General features: G+C 40.5%; 1 protein-coding gene across 1 annotated transcript; it reads left to right on the forward strand.

The window, feature by feature from the left end:
• Positions 1-11,848: 11,848 nt before the first annotated feature.
• LOC113064186 (neurofilament medium polypeptide-like) lies at positions 11,849-15,601 on the forward strand. The gene is made up of 3 exons (XM_026234813.1): positions 11,849-12,877; positions 13,660-13,784; positions 14,140-15,601. Exons 1-3 carry the CDS (start codon positions 11,849-11,851, stop codon positions 15,476-15,478), a joined length of 2,493 nt encoding a protein of 830 aa, XP_026090598.1. The 3' UTR covers positions 15,479-15,601.
• The last annotated feature ends 1,819 nt before the right edge of the window (positions 15,602-17,420 follow it).

A 17,420-nucleotide genomic window follows, 5' to 3' on the forward strand; every position in this document is an offset into this window, starting at 1 on the left:
ATCCTGTTCCCTGTCAATGGATGGCTCGGGCTCTGCGGCTGCGGTGGGCTCTGGCTCCGTGTAGCGAGATGGTGGCTGGCTGGTCTCTGGGTCGGGAGTGGGGCTGGCGAGGTCCTCTATGGGGCAGACGGTGAGAGATGAGCCATTTCTCGCCAGAGTCCACTCCACGTATGCGGCGAAATTCTCTCGAGGACCATCTTCGGACGACAACGCTCTGCATTTGGAGTTCAGGCTGGTGTTGTAGAAGGTGCAGAGCGCGCCGTCCGGGTAGCTGGTGGCATTTGCTAATAGGAGAAACCATCTGGTGTGGTCCTCGAGAGAGCGTTCTTCCTGCTTCAGCAGAAGGATGAGGAATTCGGGACGATAGAGGGGATCCATAGAAACACTAAGAAAAGAAAAGACTTTGAAAACACAAAAACAAAACGGAGGGAAGAACACGCAGTTTTCTATTTTCTCTTATTAGGTCGGGTCTTCTGTCACGGTTTTACGCTGCCTGAAGGAATACGGAGTCGAGGGTAAACGGAATAAGGTTTTTAATATATCCAGCACAGGGGATATCCAACATGGAGCACAGAGGTAGACACACGTAAGTAGCAAGTGCAAATGAAGACCCGACAAAACAGAACTGAAAGGACAAGGCTTAAGTACAACAGATAATTGGGGAAACACAGGTGGATGGAATCATGAAATTAACAGGGACATGGAACACATGAGGAAGATAATGGACACACCTGGGAACTAATCAAACACGGAAAGACAGAAACTGGGTCACGGGCAAAAACACACTAAATAAGTCCAGGTGTGTGACAACTAATAGCTGCATTTAGATTTTTAAATATTTAATGAGAGGAATCTGCAGAGACCAAACTAGCCTGCATTCATCATACTGCAGGAGCTGCTTGGGGACAGTCGCAAAGGGCTTTCCTTCAAGGTCTTGGGCCGATCTTATGAGGTTCAGTCAAATGCACCATGATAAACAGAGGCACACACAGTTCCTACCGCAGCATTCGGAGAAGGAGCACAAAGCTTGCATCTCCCCAGAGAGGAGAGAGAAGAGCGAAGAGCTCTATGGCCTATACTGCCGTGTCTTTGATCTCAAAGCAATGCAGGGTGAATTAAACAGCAGTCAAACTATGTGGGATGAAAGCAAAAAAGTGTTCACATTTGAAAAAGCTCCTCCTTAAAATGGAGCCCCTACTTATATTGTTATCTTTCTTTGGTGATGCAATATAAAGGCTAGTCAAAGCAGTTTGACTGTGGGGTCCAAACTCTGAGAGCACAATGAAAATCTGGGATTTCAAACGTGGAAGAAATTGAACACTACGATTTTTATCAATTTATTATTATAGTGTCAAACTGCTAAGAAATATAAAAAATTATGCACTACTGTATAGTAGGTCACTAAACTGTTGTTGTTGTTGTTATTATTATCTCAGATGAACAGTATGGGCCGTTCTTCGTACATAGCTAACTCAGTTAGCTGGGTTTGATTATTGATGATTTGGCATAATCTTGGATTATTTGGTTCTTCGAAACTCATCCTGGTCGGGAGCATCTTATTTCATGTAATCGGGTTTTCGTCAGTTGTCTTTTTAAATTATATTATGTCATTATGTTGCTGTCTTGCCTCCAGCCAATCGCTGCATTGATGATCATCAGTTATCTCAGATAACTCAATCCAGCCATACTAATCATCAACAACGGGTGCGTTCAAAGAACCACATTATCCAGATTCTGATTAGCGCGATGATATCATCTTGGATGTGAAATTTCATCTCGGATGTAATAAACGACTTTCGGAAAACGGGCCCTATGATGTCAGATGTTTCACACCCTCATGTTTGTGTTTTGCAGGTTTTCCCACTCCTTTATGTTGTCATTGTTATTCATTTGATTTCATCATTTTCTTCACTATTTAAGTTCTGTTCAGTTTGAGTTCAGTGTTGGGTATTTTGTGTAAAATTGATTTTCTTTTTGGATTATTAAAATCTATTGGAGTGTCATTGTTGTGTGTTTGATTGCCAAACAAACTTGTGACAGAAGACCCGACCTAAAGGAAGAAACAGTGTGCCCAAATGTAGTTGTTATTTTTTATTTTTGTCAGTGTTTTTTTGTCTATGAATCACTTTGCCACCATTAACCTGCTGTGCCTTGAGGTCTCGCACATCAGGCCACCTTCCCGGATGAGGGCCTTTGCTCATTACTGCATGCTGGCCTAAATAGCACCACACAGATTTAGTTTTATGTGGATCAACCTGCAGTTTGAGGCAAATCTAGAGCCTAGCCAACCATCACCCAACAACAAAGAACGTCTGCCTGAGCCTATCACGACTGAAGAGCCAGTGTGAGAAGACGTGACTGAGCATGTCATGAGCCTGAGCCGACTGAAGCGTCTGACCAGATGTGTGAGCCAACAACACCACACATGCTGGAGGTAGTTGTAGTGGAGTATGAGGGAATGAAAAGAAGCTCCGTCCACATCCTACTGCTGAAGTGAGCTACAACTGTTCTCTGGAAGCATTTTGGATAAAGTTGAAGTGGATAATTTCATGTGTTGCCCTGTATCTGTCTTCCCACTAGTTCTGTCCAGCCCTGAATCTTCTGAGCCCCCTGTGTTCCCGCCCAGCTTCCCTCTGCCGCCTCTCTATATATTTGCAGTTCTGCTGCCATGTCTCCACTGGTTTCTGTAAGCCTCTCAGCTCAACCTAAGATGGCACCATCCTGGAGCCTTGTCTTGCTTTGGGGGGTTCCAGTCTCCAGCTCTGCCTTGGCTTGAAGATCCCCTGTCTCCACCTTCAGCCTCATAGTCCTGGATTCCACCTCGGCCCTTCGACCCAGTGGCTCCACCTTGGCTCCTAGCACCCTCATCTCTACTGTGACCTGTCTTCCCTCTGGCTACACCAGGCTACCTCATCCCTCCAGCTCTACCTTGGTCAGTTGTCGACCCTTTGTCTATATGGGATTCCACACCTCTGGCTTTACCTCATCCCTCAATTCCTCTGGCTCTGTCCGGCTTGTCCTTCCCTCCAGCTCCTCTTTGGTCCTCAGTCGCTCTGGCTGCACCATGGTCTTCTGGATCTCCTCCTCAGTCGCAGAAGCCACCGACTCCACCTTGGCCCTCTGGACCCACGGTGTAACCCTGGCTTTTTGGCTCTCCATCCCGGGGCTCCTCCATCAGTGTCGTCTCAATCACCACCATGGCCTCCACCTTGGCTCCTCCCTCCATCGACTCTGCAGTGGCTGGATTCTGAAGTGCCACATGCTCCTCCTGCTCAAGGCTCCTCGCTGGTCATCTCCTTTACCAGCACCTCCCAGGATTTTGTTTGTCGTCCTCCTCCAGAACCTCCTCCTGCATCACTGTGTGCCATTCCTCCTGCTCACTGCTTTGTTTGCCGCTCCTTTTTTTGTTCTAGTTAATTATTCACTTGATTCCATCATATAAAAACCTAAAGTACAACTTATTATTGTAGCCTAAGTCTTAAACATTTGGACTCCAGTATAGATGAAGTCAGTGGTTTTGTGGTACTTCAAATCATTTTCATAACATTCTTGCAGTGCTAAATATGACACATTTTCCTAAGACTTAATGCTGATCTGCTAAATATTAAATAATACAAATTTAGTTTTAATCTATTTTTCTCACTTATAAAAAGGTAATATGTCTGTATCTCCATATTGAGTGTAAAAGCAAGAAGATGGAACAACACAAATAACACTTCATTCCTTTTGTCTTATTCTCTCTCTTACTCTTCTCCCTCTCCCTCCCATTTCCCCTCAGTTTCTCACGTTTTCCACTAAGCAATATTCCTCCCTCTGTCCATTCTTCCAGAGAATGCATTTTCCCAAGGTCACCTCAAATCAACTCATAGCCCACAGACAGCTCTAGCTCTGGCTCTTATGAGAAATATGCAACTATTTATTGAAACCATTTATGGAGATGAAACCAGTATGCTCTCTTCTTATGCAGCTGTCTCAGCAGAATTTTTCAAGTATGCAAGTCAGCACTAGTGGACCAGTGCTCTCGCTGCCCAACAGAGGGCGGCATTATCTGTAGCTGAATGTAACACAGCACCACCAAAAGAAAATCTCTCACACACAAACACAGGCTTAGATGAACACACAGGAAGTAAAGCAGCTCTGCAGTGCAGAAAAGAGGCTGCACCATTATCAATTACACCTCCATCTCACATCAGATATCAGCTAGCGGGCCTGTGGACACAGCACATTTCCCCCCAGCTCTGACCGGTCCAGAGCCAACAGCAGCAGAAACCTTAGCTGGGTTTCCGTTCACAGGAATTTCTGCAGTACTTCACTTCACTTTACAAAATGTGTTTATTTGGAACACCAATAAAACATTTAACAATAATAACATAAATATAGCATGTTGTGCTCCCTATAATTGATTTGAATGATAAAGTAATAAAATATCAGCTACAATATTCTTATTTGTACAGTGTTATTTGGCATATTTTCAGGCATGCAATGGCTTGTTATTGTAGAGATGATCTGTGCTTTATTGTTGCAGCATGACTTGCATTACATTAAACCATATTATGTTTCTTTGATTCTATTAGTTCTTTAATTTGCATGTTATTGTGGGCCATCTGGGTTTTCTGGGTGCGACTCACGGCTGCAGTGAGACAGGTTTGCTGCCCCTTGTTGCCATAAAACTAATCACATCAATATATCTCCCTAACCCTGCGAGGTGAGACAGCATTGCATTACAGTTTTTAAATAAATATCAGATACTGCGCCTGCAGGAAGGAGAAAGAGAATGTAGATATCTCAAAGTCAGTACAGCACCTGTCCAGTGGCATCACCCTATGGAAAATTCAATGTCTCCACCATCACCTGTTTCTGCAGTGATCTAATTCACACATACTCCTCCTGCTCCCCAGGGAAATGCTGCAAAATTATACTTTTCACATGGATAAGAGTATGTTTTATATTCTGACATCATTTTTATGTAATAGAGGAAGAGGTGGTTGAAGAAAACAGTCCAAGTTCATTTCAGAAACTCCTGGCATGTTGAGCTTGTCTGTGTAAACATTCATTATCTAACTGGCTCTAGCCAAGACAAAAACTAATTACTGAGATGAAACTGGGGAGATCTGTTTGTTCTGTTGCGTACTGATAGATAGAAGCTGCTTGCAGGCAGAGAGCCCATACAAGAAACAAAAAATGCAGACATATTGGACATGTAAAAGGTACTAATATGTACCATTTATATACTAATGTGTATATTTAGGTAACAATAAGTATTTGTAAGGTAATATGAATGATGTAAGGATAAATAAGACACAAAGCTTTTAAAAGGGTACTGTCCCAGTGACAAATCTTGTACTAGGTTTTTTTTTCTGAGAATATATGAGACAATGGGGCCACCTCTTTAACAGTTACAAGACAGGCCACGCAGCAGAGTTAAGCAATGGATGGTATAGCACAGCACAGCACAATATAATATATATTGAAAGTGCAACACAGCTCAATATAATCCAGGACATCATAAAACTGCATAGCACATGGGGTGAACAATAAGTGCAATGCTGTATTATATTGTGCTGTGCTGTGCTATACCATACCACATTTTTGGACATGTTAGACATATTTGAAATGTACAATTAAATATTATGTCTTGATATTATATTATCCTGCTTATACAGCTGAGCAAGTTTGATTTCTTCCATATAAAGGCGTAACTTTTTTTTTATAGCTGTTCATAAAGAGCTGGATTCAATCTGATTCTTTGCACTCTCAGAACAAAAGCTGTCGCTGGGGTGGTACCTATTTAAAAGCTACTCTTTTGTTCCTAAATGGTGCATATAAGTGCCCAAAAGGTACATAATAGTACCTGTGAAATGGTACTGCCCCAATGACAGCTTTTTTTTTTTTCCAAATCGGATCTTTTTTATACGTTTAATCCTATCAAATTAGTTTTTTTTCTTTTTATTATTTTTGTGCATTCTGTCTAAATTTCATTGTATATTGCAAAACTAGGTTTTCCGTGCCAAGTTAGTTCACTTCACAAACTCATTTGCTACCTTTTCTTATTAACATTTTACATATAGCTTAAGAATTTAAAATAGGGTATTTTTTCTCAGGCTTATGTTGTGGAGTGCTTTTTTTATATACATATTTAGTACATAATTGAATTAGAGAACACTGTCTTAAGCCAAAGTCCAAGAGGGGAAGTATATTATGGAGTCTTTTATGAATACATTAAGTGTGGATCACACACCTTCTAACTACTAAGATCATAAACAATTGTGGTATAAAAAAATCATTTATATTCATGTGGCTTAAGGAATTGATTATCTTGTGTTTTATCGTGTAGATGGTTGTCTGCTTTAGACATTTAAATCTGCTTACATTCGGTGGAGTCACTGGACTCCCAGCTGTTTAAATCAAAAGAGTAAAAGGTTTATGATCCCCACCCTTTTCATTTTTCCTTGTGGTCTCTTAAAGAGTTGAACAAACGTATTATATAATCAATAGTTTATTCCTCTTCTCAGTGCAATTAATTATTAATCTTATTAGTTGCTCATGCAGTTTGGTTTGTGAGAGGTGACTGACAGTGTGGGCGAGTCATGTTTCTAGGCATTTCTAAGACATTGTTTGACGTTGACTATATGCTAGGACAAATGTATTGAACTTGATCCTGGCATGGACCGCAGCTCTGACAAGCAGGTGAAGCAATTGCTATCTGTGGACCTTCTCTAGTTCCACTGTTTCATGGGTTATTTGATGCAAAATAAATAAAACATGGCCTCATATTACAGTTACAGTGAATAGTAGGCCTACACTGAAACATCTGAAATGAACACGTTCAGCTCTTTTTCAGCATATTTTGAATAGTTGCGGTTCAAATCTTGATCCCTTGGTGTACATTTACCTTTTTTTGTGCCAGATGCAGCTTAGAAAATATTAAGCAGCAACTGTTTCAACACTGATAATAATAAGATTCTTCAGCAGCAAATCAGCATTTTAGAATGATTTCTGAAGAATCATGAAACATCGAATAAATGTTTTTTAAACTATAAAAAGTTATTTAGAAAATAGTAATAATATTAAAATGCATTTGCAAGAGAGAAAAGACTCCAAAGGAAAACTGCAAAGCAAATGATGCAACAAATTCATCTTTCGGGTCTATATTTATAGTACAGAGAACTAAGAACTAGTTCTGCATAACAAAATACCCAAAAGAATTGGCTCATGGTTCAAGTAGGAATAACTTCACACACAAACACACAACCGCAGCAATGGGCCCAAAAGAGCATGTGTGACAAAATGCGATTATATGTAAGACATCTCAGAGCAGGGATACTTTTTTATGTCGCAGACTTTCTCTCTCTCATTTATCATGCCTTATTGCTATCATTTGTTTTAGCCTGCTGGTTAAAGTCATTTTATCAAAAAGTAAAGCAAGCCTTCCACATTCTTATGATACGATGACTGATCAGTGCACATATTTAGCCTCTAAACCTAGTCATATGAAGAATATTTAAAGATGTGCAATTAAAAAAACACCTTAGTTACAGCATCATTTAGATAGTTGCACATACATAAAGACAGCAAGTGTCCATACAAGTGTATTTGTGTGCGTGCATGCATGCATGTATCCCAATCCATTTCTGCTGAAAGTCATCTCTTGTTGGCTAATCTAATCTATGAAGGGTAAGCGGTCTCCTTTCCTGTCCCCAGAGAGGGACGATTTGTCGTCACAGACATCAGCAATGCGATGACACTCCTCGAACGCTCTCACCTGATGAAGGACTCAAGTTTGGATTGGTTAGTTAGGTCACATGACAGAGGGGTCCACACACAGAGCAGGCTAATTTTGAGACACAAATAAATGCTAAACTCCGCCCGATTTGCAGAAGTAATAAATAAATTCAGAATTTCTAGGAAAATATTAATTAATCAGTAGTGGCATGTATTGCATTATCAATAGCTTAAGGATGATATTCAGAAAGAAAGGAAGGGGAGAAGGAAAACGGAGAGGGAGCTGCTGATGCATTGCAGATAAACCGCGTATCCTGGGCAACCCCTCCCTTTTCTATCCCCTCCCCCTCCCCTCACTATATGACATCATCACATCACATCCTCCAACCTGATGATGTCCATGAGGGAGATGTGACTCAGCTTACAGACTAATGCCCCCCCCCCCCCCCCCCCCCCACCAAGTGAGATCTGCAAACCCTAAAATACAGCTAACCTAACCTCTACTCCTCTGGCTTGGTATTTGCTGTAAAAGTATGTAGGTTGAAGTAATGAGAAGGTAAAGATGACAGCTGACTAATTGAAACTTTAAAAAACAAGACACAATGAGTCCATAGTTTTGATGGTGTTTAACACAATCTATTTTGCATTTTAGTTTGTTACAACCGTTTCTGATTTCGCAAGGAGTGGGTTTCTGCTACTCATCCACTGCAGGTGTGGGGTCAGGGAGTGTGTTCAGTAACTGTGAGGAAAACTGCAACTAGTCATTCACACTCCCGGGGGAGAGCTAAATGAACACACAGTTTCTCCTGTCATCATTTTATCCTATAGAAAGCCCTATCCTGGGATGTTTAGCAAGCATTCAAATCTAGTCTCTGCTACTTGACTGATCACAGGCGTGTTTGATTAGGGAGACCAGGACAGAATTTTACTCATGGTCCTCATAAAATCTACTACAGTTCTAGTATATGGAGATGTGATGTTCAAGCACTTTTTTGTTTCACCAACTCACAAGTGCATTGACTGCATGAGTATATACACATGTTTAAGGTGTGTCTAATCAGGGTAGGATTTTGTGCATGACATAGATCATTAAGGCTCTCTGCTCATATGATGCTGCTCTGGTTCCACATCAATATGCTGACTCCCAACATCTTTGTTCTGCTAACCACCTCAAGGGGCTGATGAAAATAAGGTCATAAATCACAGCTAAAAAGAGACCAGCAGGGGTCTCTCCATCACTTACACACACTTTCAGTGCCAACACACACATTAACCCTTTCTTGAACTCTCATGAATAAAAACATGACTGGCAGAAAAACACAGTAAGAGGGCAAGGAATGGAAAATGTTTAGTTTGATGTTAGGTGGGACCTTGAATGAGTCATGAATTACCCAGATCAATGTATTTCAAAATGCTTTCAGACATAAAGCAATTCTCACATTGTCTACAGATTTCTGCTGAGTCATCCGGTCTCGTCAGGAGAAGGAACTGAGCAAAAGAATCCCTTCAGGGCTGACTTAACAACAGGGCCCTTAAGTGATTTAAATCAGCATCAACTATATTTCCTGCACCACTACTTTGCATTTGCACCAGAGCTTATCTTCCAATCCAATCTGATTTTTTTTTAGTTTTGCACCAGAAATATTCACATGAAAAGATCCCATTTGATCCATTTACATTTGTGTTCATTTCACTCCACTAATGCAATGTATACCTCCTTCCAGTATTATTAATTGATAAATCACTGGCTTCTCTGTGTACGTTCCTCATTGCTGTCAAACCGATTCGGAGTTCACTGCTCGTAATGTAGACACGTTATAGCTGGATTTATAATAATGCAACACAGTAGGCTGACACTTTAAGGGTGTGCTAAACAGCATTACTGGAGGCCTGCATTGAATTTTAAACCACACTGATGTGTGTGGCCACAAAAGCACCCTGAGTGACAGGCGCCCAGCTCTTCAGGGATGATTTGCACATTTTGAAGGGATGTTCTTTACTCAGGGCTGGACAGTTGAGAAATAAGGTCACTGAGTTCAGGAGCTCTTCTTCTGCTGCTCTGAATGATTGCACACAGGCTAAATCTGGCTTCACATTAATGCTCGGACACAAATCCAATGTTAAAAGCAAATAGAATAAGTCATATAATTAATTGGAAATATCTAATTTTAGTCCACTCAGGGGGACAAATTCATCGTCCTCTCATGGTTCAATAGGAATGGTTTGGAACATTGCTATGAATCATTTTAAATTTTCGGTGATACAATTAATATCTGTGCTGAGCAATGAGAAAAACAGGAAATTAACGGCTGCTAATGCTAGATGTCTGTACAGGGTCAAACGACTTTCAGCACTGCATAGTTCCAAATGGTTGAATTATCTACAGCAACTTCAGTTCTTGGTCAATCAATTACCATCTCAACACTCTTGTATGCTCAAATAGATAATAATAATAGTAAAACTTTAAAATGTTTTTGAAAAGCATTTCGCGTTCTTGGTATTTCTGAGTATTGTGAGCCTATTTTAAATCCATCCAACTCATTTTCCTCAGGTTTCATTAGAAAGAGGGAGATCATATCAGCAGATGTGTCATGTGTCCTTTAGTTTATCATATAAATTAAAAGCCTGGCCATGTGAAGCAAATAAATTCAATAAAAGTAGAGTGCTTTCTATAGAAGGCATTCTTTTGAGGCAGTCAGCACTATTGGACATGTCCCAGTCCAACGTGACATGTATTTTTTGTTTATTCTGAAAAGGCAGGATTCTGGTTTATAGAAAAAAGTCATTCATTAACAAGCAAAAAAAACAAAAATGTTACACAAATAATGGTTTGCAGCAGACCAGAACGGTGCTTCCGAAAGTATTTGGAATTCCTACAAACTTCAAAGATATAATACAATAAAAGTAATATAATGTTAACAAAATAAACATCATGGTTGAATTATTTGAATAATTCTTAATGTTAAGAAATAATGTTATTTAATTATGATTGCATGTTATTGTCTATTTGAAATATGTTTTAAATGAATACAACAATGTAAAAAAAAAGATACTAAGTAAATAAATAATTTAAATAATGTATTTACTGGATTATTGTATTTTTTTCCTTATTTTAATTTTTTTGTTGTTGTTAACTTACCATATAACTTACTGATTTACTAATTTCTAGTAATTCGCAACTTCAGGAATAGCATGGCATCGTAAAAATTTTAAATTCACTGAAGACATTTCTTTTAAATAAATGAAAATCAAACCCCTGTTCAGTTATTTATTGTAAGAAATAAAAAAAACTTTAAGTATCATTCAATTTCATATACTCCGCAATGTCAAATTTAAAAAAGAAAAGAATGTAACTGCATAGAAAGATTTGCACACCACAGTCCAGCCAAACGCCCTTGAATGTGTCTGATACGGGCCGCTGTCCTTGGTGCTGACTGTAGACGCTCAGTCAGTGATTGGGCTGCGTGCTCAGACTCTGTCTGACCGAGGGACTCTACCAATGATGTCACGTCGACTGTAAATGTAGCCCTATAACCATATTGCATTTCTATTCAAAACAACATTGCTATATTTTGTAAGATATTTTACTTTTACGCGGTTCATATTCACCCATGGCTCGAATAATGTAGCTTTAGGGTGTATAAACAGAAAAGGTTGGTCAGGGAGCGTCTTAAAAGTGCATATTCATTTTAGATTAAAATGTTGTCTGCGTTTATAAACATTTGATGGCTGATAAAATGTTTACATTTTATTATAATTAAAAATAAAAAATGTTTCAATCATTTTATTATAAACCTAGAGTAAACGCCACAGACTTTTAGTGTCCTTTCAATTACAAACAGAAAACATTTTTGAAAGTTATTTTATTTAAGTCACTGAATATATCGCACTCTGGATTAGCCACCCAATCACTCGTTATGTGTGACCATGAAGCTGAAACACTGATAAAAATAAGAGTAGCGAGCAGGACCCTCCCACATCCAGCTTTTTCGCAATAGCCACTGGAGTATATAAATGCAGGTAGAGCGGCTATCCAGCGCTGAGAGAGCCACACACACTGCACCTATACACTACTTTACCTCACACTTCTTCTATTCATCTACACGTTCAAACCCCGTCCGTCCGGATGAGTTATTCGATGGACACTATGGGAAGCCCCTACCGGAGGGTGGTGGAAACCAGGACGAGCTACTCGAGCCCTTCCAGCGGGTTCCGCTCCCAGTCCTGGTCGCGGCCAAGCCCGAGTTCTTCTTCGTACAAGAGGACCTTCAACGTCCCGGTGGCGCGAGCTTATGGCTCAACAGTTCTGAGCGCCACCGACAGCCATGATTTCACTCAGACCTCCATCCTCAGTGGAGACTACAAGCGCTCCAATGAAAAGGAACAACTCCAGGGACTCAACGACCGCTTTGCCGGCTACATCGACAAGGTGCACTTTCTGGAGCAGCAGAACAAGCAGATCGACGCGGAGATCCAGGCACTGCGGCAGAAGCAGGTGTCGCAGTCTCAACTGGGCGAACTTTACGACCAAGAGCTGCAGGAGTTGCGCTCCATGCTGGAGCAGATCCACCACGAGAAGGCACAGATCCAACTGGACACCGATCACATTGAAGAAGACATCCAGCGCCTTAGGGACCGCTTCGACGAGGAAGCCCGCATCAGAGAAGAGACGGAGGCGATCGTCCGTGCCTTGAAGAAGGACATGGGTGACTCAGCACTCGTCAAAGCAGAAATGGAGAAGAAAGTGCAGTCCCTGCAGGACGAGATCGCGTTTATCCGCAACAACCACCAAGAGGAGATGAGCGATCTGTTGGCTCAGGTGCAGGAGTCGCAGATCACCGTGGAGAAGAGGGACTACCAGAAGGCGGATATCACTGAAGCGCTGCGCGAGATTCGCTCGCAGCTGGAGGGCCACTCGACGCAAAACCTCCAGCAGGTGGAAGACTGGTTCGTGTGCCGCTACGCGAAACTCTCGGAGGCCGCCGAGCAAAATAAAAGCGCCATCAAATCTGCACGGGACGAGATCTCAGATTATCGCCGTCAGTTACAGTCCAAAACCATCGAGTTGGAGTCTGTCCGAGGAACCAAAGAGTCTCTGGAGAGGCAGCTGAACGACATAGAGGACCGACACAACAATGACATTGCGAGTCTTCAGGTACATCATCGCATGCTCTAAACATTAAGCATAACGTTTGTTTTGCCATTTAAACAAACGTGCATTCTTCCAAACTTGCATTTTATAAGTGCTTAAAAGTGCAATGAAAGTTGCAAAACAATAGTATCAAACAGTTACTATATTTAATAGTGTATATTTTTGTTGAAAATCAAAATAATGTTCCTCATTTGCAGTTTAAAACTCATACTGGTAGACTACTACTCTGAATATTGGGGTGAACAATGTTTGGAGCCTTGCTACATTTGTACTGGCGATGCATCATAAATCAATTTGGCTGTTAAAATGTGCTGCAGCTATCATCAATCATGAAATCAGAGCTCACTGTGGAAAGCAGAGAAACAGACTCTTCATCCACAAGAGGATTTGCATATGATGCTTCATTACATCATAGGTGCAGTGAAATGGTTTTAGAAAGGGTTAAGGTTGAGGCAAACACCCACAATGCAGTCTCTCCCCGCTCTTGCTGAGTCAGAGCAGAGGCAGGGTTCGCTCATTGGCTGTGTCCTGGAATCACCTCATACACAGACTGAATGCACCTAATGGTTGCCCTTGAAGCCATACAGGGATACTGTGAATTGTAACTTAATTGGTACTGTGAGAGCATTAGCATGATAGACACAAGAAGTTCATTGTATTATGCCAGGAATACACACACACACACAAATGATATTGAGATTATCTAGAGAATACAACAATTGTTCCTGTCTTCAGAAACAGATTTATTTGACTAAACTGTTACAATATTGTGTCTGACGCACTAGGAAACCATCCATCAGATGGAGAATGAACTCAAGAGCACGAAATGGGAGATGGCAAGGCATCTTCGTGAATACCAGGACCTCTTGAATGTCAAAATGGCACTAGATATAGAGATTGCTGCATACAGGTAAGAGTGGGATATATTCAGCAAAATAGTATATGGTGTAAATACCTTTTATTTTTAGTTATTAATATTATAATTTATTATTAAAATAATCATGCTAATTTTCTATTTCATATTTATTAACCATTAACATTTAATATATCGCTATTTCAATATTTATCAATGCAAATATGAAAATGAGAATATATATTATTTTATGCAAAATAAAAACAGCATTTCTTTAACACTTAATTATCTCTATTTTGGCAAATTATATAGCCATGCATTTTTCAGAGAAATGTCAACATGTTATGTAATTTTAATAATATCCTAAATCACAATTGTATCTTCTTCTTCTGTGCCTTTTCTCTTTATGTAGAAAACTTCTTGAAGGTGAGGAGAGCCACTTTAGCACTTTCCCATATCGCCAGGCCGTCACCAAAGGCCCCAAGGTCAAAAGTGAGCCTCCGAAGCTTAAAGTGCAGCACAAATTTGTAGAGGAGATCATCGAGGAGACCAGGGTGGAGGATGAGAAGTCAGAGATGGATGAGGTTTTGGCTGAGATGGCAGAAGAGTTGTCAGCTGCCAAGGGAAAAGAAGAAGGAGAGGAGGAGGGAGAGGCTGAGGGTAAGGATGAAGAAGGTGGTGAGGAGGAAGGAGAGAAAGGAGAGGAAGGTGAAGGTGAGGAGGAAGGAGAAGGAGAGGAGGAGGTGGTTGCCTCTACACAAGCCAAAGTAGCTTCTGGAGCCCCTGCTGAGGATGAAGAGCAGGGAGAGAAAGAGGAAGGTGAAGAAGAAGAAGCTGGAAAGGGTGATGAAGAGGAAGAGAAAGGAGAGGAGGGTGAGGAGGAAAAGAAAGAGGAAGATGCAGAGGAGGAAACAGAGGAAACTAAATCACCCGAAGCAAAGGCCTCTCCTGAGAGTGAGAAAGCAGAGGAGAAGCAGACCAGCGGAGGAGAAGAAGGAGAGGAAGAGGGTGATGAGAAAGATGAGGCAGATGCAGGTAGCGACAAAGGATCAACTGGTGAAAAAGAACCAGAAGCAAAGGAGCAGCCTAAGAAAGTAGAAGCAGAAGCTGCAAAAGAAGACAAGAAGGGAAAAGAGGAGAAGGAAGAGCCCAAATCTGAGAAAGAAACAGCAGCTGTGACGGAAACCAAGACAGAGACGCCTAAATCAGAATCTCCAAAGAGTGAGAGTCCAAAGAGTGAAAGCCCGAAGGAGGAATCACCTAAGACAGAGGCTCCAAAAAAGGAAGCCCCCAAAAGTGAGTCTCCCAAGACTGAGAGTCCTAAGGCAGAACCACCCAAGAAAGAGGCCCCAAAGCCAGAGCCACCGAAAGAAGAAATTAAAGAAGATTCCCCAAAGCCAGCAGAGGAGAAAGCCACTAAAAAGAGTGAAACAGAAAAAGAACCTGAAGATAAAAAGAAAGAGGCAACTGTGAACGGAGACACGGGTAAGAAAGACGAGAAGAAAGAGTCTGATAAGAAGGAGGTGATCTCCAACGGAGTAGATGAGAGCCCAACCAAAGATGAAGCAAGCCAGAGGGTGGTGATCACCAAAACAGTGGAGACTATCACCACTGGGGAAGGTGGAGTCAAGCAAGTCACAAAAACGGTTACCGTCACTGAGACAGGAGATGCGGTGGAGGAAACCATCCAGGAGAAGGTGGTCTCCAAAACTGTGGAGAAGAAGGAAGTGAAGGCCACTGAAGCAGATTAGACCATTGTGTCCAGCTCTAACCAACTGAAGAGGAAGAATATCAAGCAATCAACACAACACTAACATAACAAAGAAATCATAAAGCTCAACAGTAGTATTCCATTAACCACACTGAAACAAAAACAAGCATAGAGAGAAGCCATAAGATGCGGCTAGAAGCTAAAAAAAATGCATGTTGAGTGACAGCTTTAAATGGGTTCTGCTGCATATGTTGTCCGGGATGCCGGGACTCACTTCACTTTCTTTCAAACTGCAATACCTGGGGGAGGGGGGCGGTCACTTGATTGTGGCATCTGCATGCCAGCTCAGGGGGAAGTATGCTCCTAGTTTTTTGAGCACCCTATGTATGACAGTAATATAAAATATTCACAGAGTGGTGGGGAATGACATTTACTTTGGTTTTGAGCAATGAGGGGTGTAGAGACATGTGTTCTGACAAAAGTAGCCTTATAAATATTATCACGAGGACACAAACTGAGCCAAAAATGTAAAAAAGGACGAAGACGATGGTGAAAATTGCCCATGGTCATATACACTTAAGCAACTAAGAAACTCTTAGCCTTAAACATGCTTTTTACCGTTGTCAGTTATGTTTACCTGATGAGTGCATTTGAAAATAAACCTGTCAGTGTGCACACACATTCATGTATGCATAGAATTGACTTGAATTTAATCACTTGCCGTTAAAGAGGTGCTACCGTTTGCAGTCCCATGACTTTGTTCATCTGAATGAATTTCTCAGCAGTATTTGCTCAATAAACACCATATTAAAATACACTATTTACTTTGCCGTGTCTTTTTTCTCAGGTGTTTGGTGTTTATTTGTATGCATGAATTTTTAGGTACATTATTTGTGAGTGTGGTTTACATATGAGCATACTTGGTTAATGATGAAAAATATTAAACTACAGCGATTTAGTTAAAGTTCTGAGTGATTTCCTGAGGGAAGTTTGTGCTAAAAATTACAGTCATCAAGTTGTAAATATCTTTAAAAAGCACTAATCTTTTAAAAATAATGGGAAACAATGGATGAACGTGGCATATCTATGGCTAAGTTTTAATTTTATTGAAATTATTTTTGTCAAATACATTTTTATAAGTTATATCAGGCCATTTAGAGAGGTAAGAACAGCCACCTCACTTCCTTTAGACACTTTTTTAACTGTTGGACAGGTCAGGTGACTAAAATGTAACAGTAATGTTGACTTTTCACAAAACAGGTAACATACTGTTTGTTTTTTTGTTCAACTTAAAATATTTATTTAAAAAATCTTGATATTGAGATTCGTCTCATTTTGGTTTTATACAAGATCAGCAACTTAAAGTTCTGCCAAAAATGATTTACATCAACAGTATATGTAGTACTGTTTTTGTTTTCATTGTATATTTTGTTGGATCATCTGCGAGACATCTACCGAATGCAATAACATGACAGTAATTGCCCATACTAGCAGCTGTATATGAGAATTTATTGGGAAAATGTTGCTGCATTGCAGGCTGAGATTGCACCATACTAATATAAATGCTTTCACATTGGACGTTCATAATGGAATTCCATTGAATGTGATTCATAATTTAAAAACTAAAGTGATAAAACAACATTAACCAAAGTGTTTTTGTCTTTCCTGTCTATTCAAAAACATTTTCAGAATAATTTTTATTGGTTTTGATTGCTTCTATTGTCCTGCTTTGTAAGTCACTTTGGATAAAAGTGCCTGCTAAATGACTAAATGTAAATGTGATTATTTACATATACATCCCAGGGCTTTGTTCCTTGATACTGCTACAAAATACTCATGAAAAACGCACCTCAAGTTCTGTGAACTATTTGTGCAGCACAAGGTGTGAAATTTGGGCACAGCAACACGGAAAATGTATGTTGATTCACTAGTAATTTGGGTGTATTTTGTATTATCTTGTACTGTATCTAATGCTGATAAAT

This window comes from Carassius auratus, chromosome 46, assembly GCF_003368295.1.
Source record: "Carassius auratus strain Wakin chromosome 46, ASM336829v1, whole genome shotgun sequence".
Taxonomy (NCBI): Eukaryota; Metazoa; Chordata; class Actinopteri; order Cypriniformes; family Cyprinidae; genus Carassius; species Carassius auratus.